Source organism: Micropterus salmoides, unplaced genomic scaffold (assembly GCF_014851395.1).
Source record: "Micropterus salmoides isolate LMB-PRFRI ecotype aquatic unplaced genomic scaffold, ASM1485139v1 Ms_hic_scaffold_11, whole genome shotgun sequence".
Classification (NCBI taxonomy): Eukaryota; Metazoa; Chordata; class Actinopteri; order Centrarchiformes; family Centrarchidae; genus Micropterus; species Micropterus salmoides.
In genome coordinates this window covers 7141181-7154703 of record NW_024040152.1, presented here as the reverse complement: position 1 = coordinate 7154703, position 13523 = coordinate 7141181, and the positions used below count along the sequence as shown (strand labels likewise).

Below are 13523 nucleotides of genomic sequence, written 5' to 3'. Positions count from 1 at the left end.
ACATAAAGTAAAAAATGTCCACAATGAAAGCAAAAGTTTAGTCTAGTTTTGAAAGGAGAGATCTTTTAACTCATTATTTACAACAATCCTTGTTACTTTTAACACACAGTCTGACATGATGAATTAGAAAAAATCATGTACCACTATGTAAATTTAATATTTTATATATTTAGTGTTTGTTCATGAATCTGAGTTTCCTTGAGGTTAAAAAGTGTTTCCCAAAAGACAAAAAATACAGAAGCTATATTTTTCCCTATCAGGAATTAATGTTTTGTTTGTTTCTGGCATGTGAGAAGGCCTCATGTCTCAAGATGAAAAAGAGTTTAAGCATCCTCTTACATGTAGTCAGTTAATAAATCATTACCTTTCCTCCAGTCTAAAGCTCACTTGTACCCTCTGTTATAAAAATAAACAATAAACTTTTTAGATTTACCTTTAAAATGTGAGAAGAAAACATAACTCCACAGCAGACATGTTGATATGTTAATGAGAAGAGTATTGCATGTGGACACATTTATGCTGATTTTAAGCGCCTTCTCTTGGCTGTCTGGAAATAGTAACTTGTTTGTCAGGAGCAGCACCTGATTTTCGCGTAATGCATAAAATTCTGCTATAATTCCATCACCTAATTTTTTTTTATCATATTTACAGACATTTTATGAAGTTTGTTTATGAAGCCAGTGACAGCTCTGAACACTCTTCTCGTCACACAATGTCTATTTATGTCTGAATACGTAAGCAGGACCATTATGAATGTCCTGAAATCAGATTTATTCCAGTAAATATATCCTCATTCCAAATCATTAAAAAATGGCAACAAGCTGTGTTTTTTCGCACAAAAAAATAGCTGAAATATGGCATGTGAGAAATGTGCAAGGTGGCCGTCTTACAGAAGGTGTAGAGGTGGGATAAATTTAATTACAGCTTCAAATATTCATTTGGCAAATATATCAAGGTTGGAAACACAGGCCCAGAAATGGCAAGCCAGCCTGGCAGGCACTCACAATAGCGGATGGCAAATGACAGTAATCCATGAAAAGAGACCAGACATTTATAGAATTTATAGAGAAGGACTCGCCATCCCAGATCTCTGATGTTTGTGGGATTTGCTCATTGGCATCTTAAATGTAGGGAAATATATATAATAATCCCAACCTGTTTTTCTTTCCACTACTTTAGCTGCTAATTTTCCAAATTGATTTAGTTAATTATTGAGCCACATGTGAGACATCTTGCAACAACTTAGCTGACCTTTTTCTTTCTTAATCAGAATGAAATTATCCACACATTTATGGTGTTTCAACGTTACTTTGTTCTTTTGAGGTGCTGTTTGACTAAAGAATATTTAAAGTTAAATGTATAAAAGGCAGTTTTAAACAGAATAAGTCTAATTCTTTCAAAGAGTGTTTAGCAATGTCAGTTAAGGCAGAAATGAGCCATCTCTGTCTCTTTTGTTCTGAGGCCTCAGATGGTCACTTGACACAGTCACAGTAGCAGGAAACGCAACACGCGAGCTTCGCTGCTCTCTGATCTGACACGCTTGCTGTCTCGTCTCCAGCTGTGCAGCGGGTTGTAGCACCAGCGAGGCACCAGGCACAGGTGAAGGTACACCAAGGCACTTCCTCTTCCTGTGACAGCGAGTGAAGGCGGCCTACTTTGTATCTGTTATCGCGCTTTGCCCTGCATAGGGTTGATTTAATCAGCAGGTTGGGAGGAGGGGGCCTCACCATCCCGAGCCTGGAACTAGAGGAGAGCACGGGGGCGGTAAGTGGTTCTCCGAAGACCACACAGTCACAGAGAGTCCCGGTACAGATGCCAAACAACTACCCAACACCATCCCCACCTCCCACCGACAACCAGATTAGAGCAGATCAAACCTCACCCACCTCACTACCACCTCCAGGGGGCTCCCTCCCTCTCCGGCACTGCTGCGGCTCTGAGTAGGATTAACTCTCAGGAGAACACTGGTGCTCAGGTGCAGGTTTGGATGAGCTCTAATAACAAACTGGCGCAAAACAGTTAAGTCAAAGGTGGAAACTGACTCTGACCTACATTGCCAAACCACAAGCCATCAGATAACATCTTTGTGCATCATTGTGATTTCACTTTATGGACACACAGTGACTGTAGAGTTCAGGTTTTGTGAAGCCTGATTAAAGTAAACTGGTGGATATTTACGGTACAACGTTACAAATCTTCACACAGATAACTCTTGTTAATTAATGATAAATGTTGCTCTCTCTCATTGACCAATATGGGACAACAGCGAGAAAACCTTCAGGCAAGCTCATGACAGAATTTTACATTGCGGAGTGTAAAAATTCAACATATGTCTCCTACAGGGGAAACTCTCACACAGAAAGTCAAGCTTTTTTGTTTGGGATTAAAAAAAGATTTAAACGTGGATTATCATGAGACTGTCTGAACAGCTACATCAGTCGTGTCAGCAAGTGCCTCAAAACAACATATGCTTATGTTCAAGTGACAAAGCCCTCTACTAATTATGACGGGAGCAAAGGAGGAAGTCAGGTGACGTTGTTTTGGAGCGACACAGCCGGCGTAGGGAGGAGGTCAGGGTGGGACACCGCATCAGAGGCCGCTATTCCTTTTCCATTTCCATATTCCAATATCTATAACCATGTGTTTACCATGACGACAGAGCTCCCCTAACCTTAACGAAGTAGTTAAACCAAGACCTTCCCAAAACCAAACTACTTTATTTTTTAGCCTACACTTAACCAAACCTTAACCACTGTCACATAAGAAAACAGATTTATTTTTCAACAGTGATTTGGGACAGTTACGGAAGGAACAAACAAATGATGTTGTCCTGTTGAAAGATGTCAGTTCAGAAAATATTTCTATGTGTCATTCAAGAGGAAACAAACAACATATTTATTATTATGTGGGTTTATTCAGGAGGACTTGTTGGTTATCATTATGGCTAAGCACCACGTACAAACACTTGGACATCATCAACAAAAAACTAAAGAAGAGAGTAGAAGAAGATGTAAAAGTGTTGGACACAGTGGTTTGATGACTGTGACTGTCGCACCAAGAAAAAGAAAAAGCAAAGTTAGCGTTTTGCACTATTAAGACTCACATACTGATGTGAAATTGCTGGAAACACAAACATGTATTCGAACTGCTGCTTTATTTGAACTTTCTGATGAACACCGTCCTGTACGTCGCCTATGCATACATTAACAGCAAATGTAGCAGATCACCACAGCTCTGGAATCAAAGATACGTAAGAACTGAAAAGATTTGTTCCCAAACAGGAGCCAAATCATCCAACGCCCTTCCACACTCCTGCTGCATGACAACGGTCCATGTGGAGGTATGGGAGACGCTGGCGGCAGGAGCAGGATGGGTGGGGTAGAGGTGGCGGTGGTGGGGTACTAATCGGGGAGGGAAGGAGGGATGGTTGGATGTAGGAGGAGGAGGAGGAGGAGGAAGGGAGGGCTGATAAAGCCTGATCTGTGCCACGGGGCATTTATGGCTGTTGGGGAGGCAGGGGGACGGGGATAGGGGGAAACGGGTGGGAGGAGGCATTGTCTGCTGTGTCCGTGCGTTTATAGGATTGAGCTCAAGTTTCCTTTGTGTTTCCATTTTGTTGAGGGATTATGTTCTTTGAGAGTTGTGCAAGCAGGCAGGCACACAGAGTGGAGGCGGATAGAGAGAGAGAGAGCGAGAGAGAGGGAGAGCGAGAGAGAGGGAGAGAGAGAGAGGGAGAAAGATGGTTGGGGGGGGTGCATGAGGAGGGAAGGAGGGAGGTGTCTTTGTTCAGAGCGATGATCATGAACAAGACACATAGCAGAGGGTGTGTGTCTGCATGCGTGTATGTGTACAAGTGAATGTATCTCTGTGTATGTTACTAATGCCAGAGAGTGTGTGTGTGTGTGTGTGTGTTGGAGAGCGAGAGCGAGCAAAGCAAGATGTCAGGACATGAAACCAGCCATGTAACAATTTAAAATCAATTTGCCTCCCAAGAAGGAATTGCTCGGCGAGACGTTTTCCCCTCCAAGCGTTCTCAGGACTTTCATTCCGTCTAAATAGATATCAATTACACAATCGCTTTTCTCCTTGCCGCCTGGCCCGACGAGTGCAAAGTTTGTCACACCGGTGTAATTGTCTCCTGCGCATAATGTTTTGTTATTCCGTGTGACATTTGCAGTGTCATTGATCAAACAGGGCACAGTTGTAACAAACACACAAAAAGCTCTGACTGAATCGAGCAGGGGTGGAGGTGAAGGTGAGAAGGTGGGGTGCTGGGGTGTGAGACTTGTGAACCGTGTCAACTGAAGCAACAGTTTCATGTTGGAAACCACCTCCTTTCCCACGTCACATCCAAAACAGTTTTCTCTCATTAATCGATTGGTGATGGATGAAAGTCTATGCTGCTCTACACTTCAGTAAAAATTCTAAAAGAGGGAAAAAAGTAACTGGAAGTCTTCACTGGTGATAATCTGTGCGCTGAAAGTTTTCCAACTCCTCTCATGTAAAAAAATACACCCCAGTGTCTTTACCTTGTTGGAACCCCCCTGGGTAACCATGCAGTCATTGTGTTTTCCTCAACTTGTTAAAACACCACATGGTACATTTGCATAGGATAACCAACATATAGCGAATCATTTGCATGCCTGAAAGTGCACTTGAGTAACCGTAATTACACGTGACACCAATTACTCTGTTACTTTGTATTAAATTATAATGGAAAATTCCACTAGAGAATTGGAGCCTAATTGCATCTTAATTTGCATAATTTTGCATATTAATCACATCTCCGATGAATAATAAATTTCAGTAGATTTTTTAATTTATGCATAGATACAAAAACAAGTTGAAAAATTATTTGTGAGTGAAAAAAATCAGGAACTATTACTTAGAGCATTTGTGCTAATTTCTCTCATTACCCCACGTTCAAGTCAAAGATATCTGTGCTCTTGATCAACACGCTGCGCATTTTGAAATCGAGAGTTACTAAAACCTTAAGCAGAGAAAAAAAAAGAACTTGATCAATTTTGAAAAATGTCCATGCATCAATTTTACATAAAACTTTGTGGCTCTATTTAAAGCTATTCATTGCAGAGATGCCAAATGTATTCTACAATGATAATTCAAATCACTTTCTGCCTTTCCCTTTTCTCTCTTCTTTTTTTTTTTTTGGTCAACACCTGTGCCTGCTATTGTGTGTGGCTCCCTGCCAACAGACACAAAATCCAATACCTGTAGCCCAGATTAAATTCAAATTTACAAAAACAACCTTTTTTTTTCAAATTTAACATGCCATCCTTTCCAGTGGAAAGTTGACCAAGTTATTTTATAAACCTCATAATGAAGAAAGGCAAAAGCAAAAACAAAAACCTACTGTTTAGAGTGCATTATCACTTCATTGTGGAATATTTTAAACGGATGGAAAGGTGGAATAAGATCACATACACATTGTGGAAAATGACATAAAATAAATTAATGAGTTTAATATTATGTATGTTTACATAGCACTTCACAAGCTTTTGTGGCTTCTGACCTTTAAAACAAAGAAACGACTGCTTCTGGCCCCTTGACGCAGGCTGCACATCTTTGGGTTGTTTAATCTAATCCGATTACATTTTGAAGAAAACCTAGACAATAACTGACCAGAAAAAACAAAGATTTGAGCTAAATATAAAAAAATAAATGTCTCCTCTATAATATAGACAATAATCCACTGACATCTTCTATAAATGCATTGTGGGATTGTTAAATAAACACTTAAAATAACGGACAATAAGAAGATATAATATTAGATTTTCCTCAGCACCATATCTTATTGCTGAAGTCATCATTATTGATAACTCATGCTCCACCAGTGACCTTCCTCAAACACTCTGGAGGTTTGTTCAACACAACATCTTCATCCCTGTCAGTGGATGTTACCCAGGAGTTCAGCTGTGGACAACAGTGCCTTTCAGTGGCACAACTGAGGAAAGAGCTGAATAAACACACAGGTCACACACCATCTCCATGACACTAAATCACATTTAGCTTATACGACACTCTCAGCTGGAGTGTCTGGGTGCAGCAGGTAAACCTTCACCGCCTGCGGGCAGGATTTTGTAAATACTAAAAAATCTGTAAATGGAAGTTTTTTTTGTGTGTACATATTTTCTGTTCATTTTATCTCTCGATAATGGTCTAACTGCCACTTCAGAGGATTCTCCACATATCATTTTGGGGTATTTTTAACTTCATTGTTTTGTCACATTTAAAGATATTAACACAAAGGAATGTCAGAACCCGTTATAAAAACTCCACCAAGTGCAATTGTAGAATGTGATCTCCTCCTCAGGTTGCTGAAATTCACAGAAACGGTACAGAGGACATTAACTCAGTGCCCTTTAGCTTCAGCGTGGCAGTAATTGACAAGGCAGGCTGGTTTTGAACTGCTTTTAAAGTCAGTTTAACTGGTGTTTGTGGTATGTATCTGTAAGTTTGACTCCAGACTCAGAGTTGATTCATTAGCATGCTGGGTACAAAGGGCGAAAAATCTCAAAGGCTGTGAGTTTCTCTCTTGCTTGTATCTTTTCATTCTAAATTGCAGATAGGCCTATATGTTTCCTGACAGTTGGTGATGGTAGGTGATGACTGATTTTCATGAGACAGTTCACATGTTAATTATTCATGTTCTATTATTTTTTTTGTTTTCTTTAACTCCATCTTTGTGTCTGTCTTTCTTTTCATTTGTGTTGTCTTTCCTCTTACCTTTCCTTCTTCTCCTTTAATTATTTCCCTTCTTCCTCCCCCTCACTCTATCCTGGTTAAATGTCTTGATTATCGTGTAATAAACAGCAGCCTGGACTCTAACTCTTCCTCACTTGTGTGTGAAGTCGTTAATATTCTGCTCCATTCAACTCGCAGATGTAAAAAGCATTCTCAACTGACACACATAATTACTATGATACATCCCGGAAAGGTTTCCGTGTCTGAGCGCAATTTCAAATAACCAAATGCTGCGCTGCTAATTATTGATAAATAAAATTAGTTGGGAGAACTTCAGGTGGGCGGGGCCGCGCGCAGGTGTCTGCCGCGTGCGTGCGCACGCAGAGGAGGGAGAGAGCGACGGGAAAACGGCGCTGACCTGTAATCACCGAGAACAGCGGGGACTTAATGATGTTTTGGTCTGCTGATCAAATTTCACATTTTCGCACAATCATTTTGGGCACCTGCGCAGAAAACAAAGTCTGGGCAGAAACTGCTGGCCCGTAGGAACAACTGTGAGTGTGCGTAACTGGCGTTTTAGTTGTTCTTTTTTATTGTGTTAATAATACATGCACGCACAGACACACTTGAAGTTTGTTTTCTAGTTATCTAGTACTTTAGGCCCTTTAACACACACACACCCACACACACGACATGCGGCAGATAAATGGACATGTATCTCCCTCTACTGGATTCTGTCAGTAAAGCAACTTTGCTGCTTTTACGTGCTCCTTGTAAGTTTCGGCTTACTCAATCAAAGAGAGAAAACAATTAATCAGTACAAATATTGTCCTTTGAAAGCTTTGTTTGATATGATTTTAGACCTAGTGTATGCAACCACAGATTGAGTGGGAGACGACATATGAAGCATGTAAAAGTGTGGGACTAAATGTGTGCAAAAGTGCTCTAGGAAATATTTCACATGAATTTCTTAAACACGCATTTCTGATTAGCAAATAAAAGCAACCAACAACCAGTTTATTAGGCTACTTGGAAATTTAAAACACATAGCCTACTTTAACAGTAATATAAAGGTTGTAACTCTTTGTGTAAGATAATAAGGCTGCTGTAGTTGGTAAATCATATGGTGAAGAATATGAGTCATCCTGACAACCCTTATATACTCTATATAATCTGCTTGAATTTACATATAATGTCAAACGCCAAACATTTTGATATTTGACCTCCGCACATCTCCCCGGTTTCCAACTTTAACTAAAAAATGTTGAAACAATGAGCAGCAGCAATTTGATAATCAAATATATTAAAGCAGTATCAAAATTTAATAGTAAAATATATGTAAATATTAATACAAAATATACCACTTAATAATAAATGCAGCAGAAAAGCCAAATAATTGAGATTGTCCTGCCCTTTCAACAGCACCTGAAGGCAACAGTCATTTGTGTACGTCGTGAGCACGATAAGGATTATGGGTAAAACATAAGGTTACCAAAGACAACCGTGACAATGGTGGCAGTTTCAGCCCCCGCTGTGTCCTCCCTGCTCTGATGCAGCGGATCACCGGCCTCGCTGCGTGCCGGGACCTCGGCGGACTTGCAGCGCGCTCACCCGGGCTCTGCGCCTGGAAAAGAAGCTCGAGCTGCAGCAGGCAACCGGCCGTGCACCGGCAGTGGGCGGGGGTGTTTGTGCGTACTGCGCGTCCTTTCACTGTGGAGTCTTGGGCACACTGCCGGAGATTGTGCAGGAGGAGGTTCGCGTTCGCCGGTCAGACACACAGACTGTGCAGCTCACAGCCCGGAGACGACGACCCGCGAAGGACCTCCGGCGGTCAGTCCGGTATCTCCGTGATCGGCACCCCGGACCCGATAACATGGATCCGGTGTAAAGTCATCATGTATCTCATCGATCTGTACTTTGAGTTAGACGTCAACTCTGTAGAGTTTGACAGAGGAGTAAAGCAGGTAACCACTGACACAAGTACCAGCAGTCCTTCAAACTGCGGCTGCATCACTTTGAAAGGCTGGTAACATTTCCCCATGTGGTTGATAGACGGTCTCATATCCCCCAAACTGCACAATTTTCTCAGTCTACGTGGCAAATGATTTGAAATTTGAAATGAAGCATAATATAAAATAGCTGAAAAGCCACAGGGAAGGAGTCACAAGCATAGATCATTTATTAATATACCAAAAAGTATAATTATGTATCTCAACAGCAACTGTAACATACAAAATGTAATTTTACTAGTATTTAACCCAATATAGAAACGAGTAATTCCTTTTGAGAAAACGAAAAGAGCTTTTGATCATATGACCAGATCTTCATCAGCAGATGGGATTTTCTTAGCTGTGGAGGCTTTTTAGATGTTAAAAATATCCATTTTCCTCCTGAGCTTGTATGGCTTAAAGCTGTGGTTCAAGTTCAATCTGCTGATGAAGATCAAGTCATATGATTGAAAGCTCCAGAACAATCTACTAAACACTTTTAGGCTAGAAGACTAAGTCTAAATTTCAGACACTGGGAGTTCTAACATTATGTATTAGATTTTTGCCAATTATTACCCAGCTTAATACAAAGACAAAGGTTCCCAGATTAATCTGAACGTGATGCATCAGTCGCAGGTAAAGAAGAAGGGGGATGACATGAGGCACAAACATCCTCCACCGTGATGCAGGAGAATAAATCACCTTGTTGTTCCTCATTCATCCCAGGCTTTGGTCCATGTCTCCAGCATGATGTCCAGTGGCAGCTACCACAGGCTGGTGGGGATAGTATCCAATGAGGTAACATGCACACACAAAACATTTCAATTTAAAGTTTTACTACCAACTGTGGGATGCTAGCACTACAAGTATTTAAGAATGAGACTTGTTGTGGTCATTTTAAAAGTGTCTTCAAAGCCACGTTCAAAACAGTTAGGCAGCCCAACAGTGTAATATATCCTCCAAAAATGTAGGTCCAGATTCATTGCAAGATCAAAAGTAGTCCATTGGTAGGAATGAGGATAAATTATCCCCATAATAATTATGTTTTGATTATTTGTCATTTGTCACTTTTGTCATTTCAGATGATTGATTATGTTGAGAAGAGGTGCAGGTCGCTCACCGATGCTCAGAGACAGCAGCTAGCTGTCAAAATGGACGATATTATATTTATGCTGCCGGAAGACGTGTCTGTCGTGTTTGATCAACACGGTGAGTTTTGGGTGATTTATATTACATGCACTGAATGACAAAAAGTTATATCAGCACACTTGAGTTGCAGTATGCATTCCATCAGGGTCCCTTTCCTGTCAGCTCAAGTCTTTTACAACCTGAGAACAGAGAGAGTGTACTTCTTGAAATAGATGCTAGTAGTTACAGGTCACAACACTATCCGTGCTCTCTTCCCAAGGAAGATGTCATGGACTAATATTGGCAGTTTCAGAGCTGGAACCTCATTCTCAAGTTCTTTTTATATATCATTTGTTTTCATTTTTAACAGTGTTTGTTGAACATTTTGTTTCACACTGTGCTGATGTGACCTTCCCTGCAACCATTCAGATCTTGGGGTCACGCTCACAAATGTTTATGTTCTGCATATGAGCAGAAGAAAATAATAATGCTCTCTCTTCACAAGCTAAAAAAACACTTTTCCTTAACAGAGATCACTTGTAGATGACTGTAATTATACCTGTCAGCTCTCAAGTGTGACTGTGCCTCTATCTCCACTGGTAACTTGTCTGCTAGATGATCTCTGGTCTCTGTCTTTTACTTTGCAGGTAGAAAGTTCTGCTTCATCGTCATGAGGTTTTGGTTCCTGTCAACACACGAAGGCCCTGATGACCCCGAGGGCACAAAGATCTTCAAAGTCTCCCCTCGGGAAGATGGCGGCCCACAGAAGAAAATAGTGACAGCAGTCTATGAGTAAGCTTGTCATCCGCACACATCGTAAACATGCCATGCGTTCAAAACTATGGATTACAATGAAATCTTCCATCGTTCAGCTTTGACATGTACAAATCTATTTCATGCAGTGTGTGCTGACTCTTTTTGCTTATAGCTGATTTTTGATCATTCATTTGCTCAGATGTTCTGTTGCAAAAATCTCTGTTTGGTTAATTTCTCTATATAGAGCATGCTGAATCACAATTAAAAAGGTACAAATATTTACATGGGAAGATAATTACATGTTGGCAAACGTTCAAAGTTACCTGCAGGCTCTCCAACATATGGCGTGTCTGGTTTTTTTTGGGTGGGAAACAGAGCCAAAGCTGATGGTGGCGACTTAAATGTTTTTCAGATATATGTGGAAAGATTGATTTTTGGGGAAATGTTCCAAAGTGTGGGTGGATGAGAGTTCATCTAATATTTAAAGCCTCACTTGGGGAAACGGTGAAAGTGACATTTATTTCACTAGAGGACTGCCACTAATGCACTTTAAAGTAAGACACATTAATAAAAGCACGGATTGGAAGAACAGTAAATACAAGCCAAGCATAAGACAATCTTATGGCTGTATTTGTGGTAATACATGGTACACAAGTTCACAGTGAGGCGAACAGACACACAGCTGGTCAGACCATGTTAAGCTCAAGTAGTGGCTTATTAGCCCCTTTTCAGACATGCACCTCGTTATGTAAATATGACGGCAATTTAACATGTTGCTCTTGTGTTTGAATAAAGAGCCCTATCATCACTTTAACAGCTAGATGAAGCCACTGTTATGTATTATATGTCCGTAAAAGGACCTTTGTCTGTTTGTCAAAAGTGAGGAATCCAGTTTTGATAATGTAAAATTCTGTTTCTGCATCACTTCAGTTGTTCTGATTTGGGTCTAAAGAACCACTGATATGATTTGCTGCTGTAACCAAAAGGGGAAATTATTTCACTCCCAGTGCATGTAAGTCAGTCAAAGCCTTTTTCCATTTCCAGTCAGTAATCCGGTTAGTTGCTGGACCACATGGTGTGGCTATTCTACCAATCTAGTTAGCCAGATTCTCTTCCCTATTGTTTCAGGTCTTAGAATCCCCTCTGAGAAAGCCTGTTACACTTCAAATGTTATCCCAAAGGCTAGCAAACAGACAGTTTGGCAGGATAAGGAAGCCATTTTCAGAATCCTCAGCTCATTGTTTTCAAGGTGAGACAAGAAGCCGAACTTAGTTTGAGTGGAGTCCTCCAGGACTTTGAATACAGTTGTATTACTAAGAAGAATTTAGGGTGCTCTTCTGCAGCTCCACTGAATTTTCAATAGTGGAGACACGGGGTATGCATGATTTACATCAGTCTGGGGAGCTGTTCATGTTTAAATCTTGGCTCTTGTTAAACACGTCTGCCACTTCCCTTCCAGATTCCACCGAGAGCTGACGAGAGGAGCCTCTCCTGACTGGACGGTCAAGACTGTTTGGCACTGGCAGTGGAAACTGGCTGAGTGATTTGACTCGACACTGCAGGCTGTTTGTCAGTCATCAGGACAAAACAGGGGAGTAGTGATTGACTGAATTTACTTATGCATAAAAGACAACATTGAACTGGGCTACGGGCAAAGCGAGTAGCAGACTGATTGTTGAATAGACTGACTGTCTATTAGGATCCCATGAAATGGGATCCAAGCTGTGCAGACAAACCAGGACCACAGAACTTTATAAATGTGCCCACCCTCCTACTGGAACTCATCCTCCGAAGATCAGGTGCCTTTACACCCGCCCCTGTGATTTTACACTATTGAAAACAGTTACCCCCACACTGTAGAAGACTTTTAATCTGTCTCTTGCTAAAAAACATCTGTTGAGTATGTTGCCAAAGAATACAAATTTCACTCCAGGTAGGTTCATGTACTAGCTTTTTCAACCACATCTCTGCAAATTGAGTTTGCTCAGTTATTATGGTGATGGCTCAGTTGTCATCATGTGACCCACATATGCGAGTGTGTCACGTGTCAACAGCTGCTTGTATATGGTCACATCACATGAGCAAAGTTCCATACACACTGTAGGTTGGGTGATAACCAACCATGCCCATGACAAATCACAGCACTATCCACTGAGGAAGACTATGAGATGCAGCTTAAAGATCCAGAAAAGGCTGTTAAGTGGACCTTGATTTTATTTATTTTTTTGTCAAACCACTATTTCCAAGGCCAAGAATTGATTTTGACACTCTGTTGCGTATGTTAAATCTAATATATTGAATCAATAAGTTGTGAGATCATACCAAACTGTACCTATGACCCTTTAAAATACACAGGAAGTCGACGCAAGGGTTGAACTGTGCCTTAAACTACTTTTGTTGTCTTCTTCTTTGGTGTAGTATTCAGGGGAGAAGTGCACAGAATAAACAGATTCAAGCTGGAGTCTGAATTTTAAATATAGCTAAATATTTTATATTTAAGACATTACAGGGCTGTGCAGTCAGATGTGCTAGAGTGCGAAGGTGCAAACGTTTTAGTCCATGTTGGACTTTCCTCAGTAATTCTTTGCATACACTACAACAGTATGTCCTTTCTCACATTGCACTGATAAAGTATGGGACTGTACAAAAACGATGGGGGGGCTGAACTGTATATGTGTTACAAAGCCCAGGGCGAGGAAGTATTGTTCCAGGGCAGAAGAAAACCAGAAAACAGGAGTAAGTTAACCAAAAAAAGGGATTTATTTACAATATTTAACAAAAAGTGTCTCTAAATGCACAATCAACAGAAAACAACTCCCAAAAAGAGAAGCGAGCTACAAGGGTCCTTTCTAAAGGGAACGAAGGTATCGGATAGACACAAACGCAAAAGTAGTGATAGCAAACTGGCACACAAGCACACTGTGCAAACAACAACAAAAAAAAAACAGT

The 13523-nt window shown here is 40.7% G+C and overlaps 1 protein-coding gene across 1 annotated transcript; it reads left to right on the top strand.

The window, feature by feature from the left end:
• The first annotated feature begins 8165 nt into the window (after positions 1 to 8165).
• On the top strand, positions 8166 to 13508 carry si:dkey-82o10.4 (uncharacterized protein LOC797793 homolog). The gene is made up of 5 exons (XM_038710632.1): positions 8166 to 8666; positions 9417 to 9488; positions 9773 to 9899; positions 10466 to 10610; positions 12034 to 13508. Exons 1-5 carry the CDS (start codon positions 8253 to 8255, stop codon positions 12116 to 12118), a joined length of 843 nt encoding a protein of 280 aa, XP_038566560.1. The 5' UTR covers positions 8166 to 8252; the 3' UTR covers positions 12119 to 13508.
• Positions 13509 to 13523: the final 15 nt, after the last annotated feature.

Coding starts and splice junctions, on each gene's coding strand:
- si:dkey-82o10.4 (XM_038710632.1), top strand. CDS start 8,253: ATGCAGCGGATCACCGGCCTCGCTGCGTGCCGGGACCTCGGCGGACTT. Junction 9,489..9,772: donor TGGGGATAGTATCCAATGAG/GTAACATGCACA, acceptor TTGTCATTTCAG/ATGATTGATTATGTTGAGAA. Junction 10,611..12,033: donor ATAGTGACAGCAGTCTATGA/GTAAGCTTGTCA, acceptor CTTCCCTTCCAG/ATTCCACCGAGAGCTGACGA.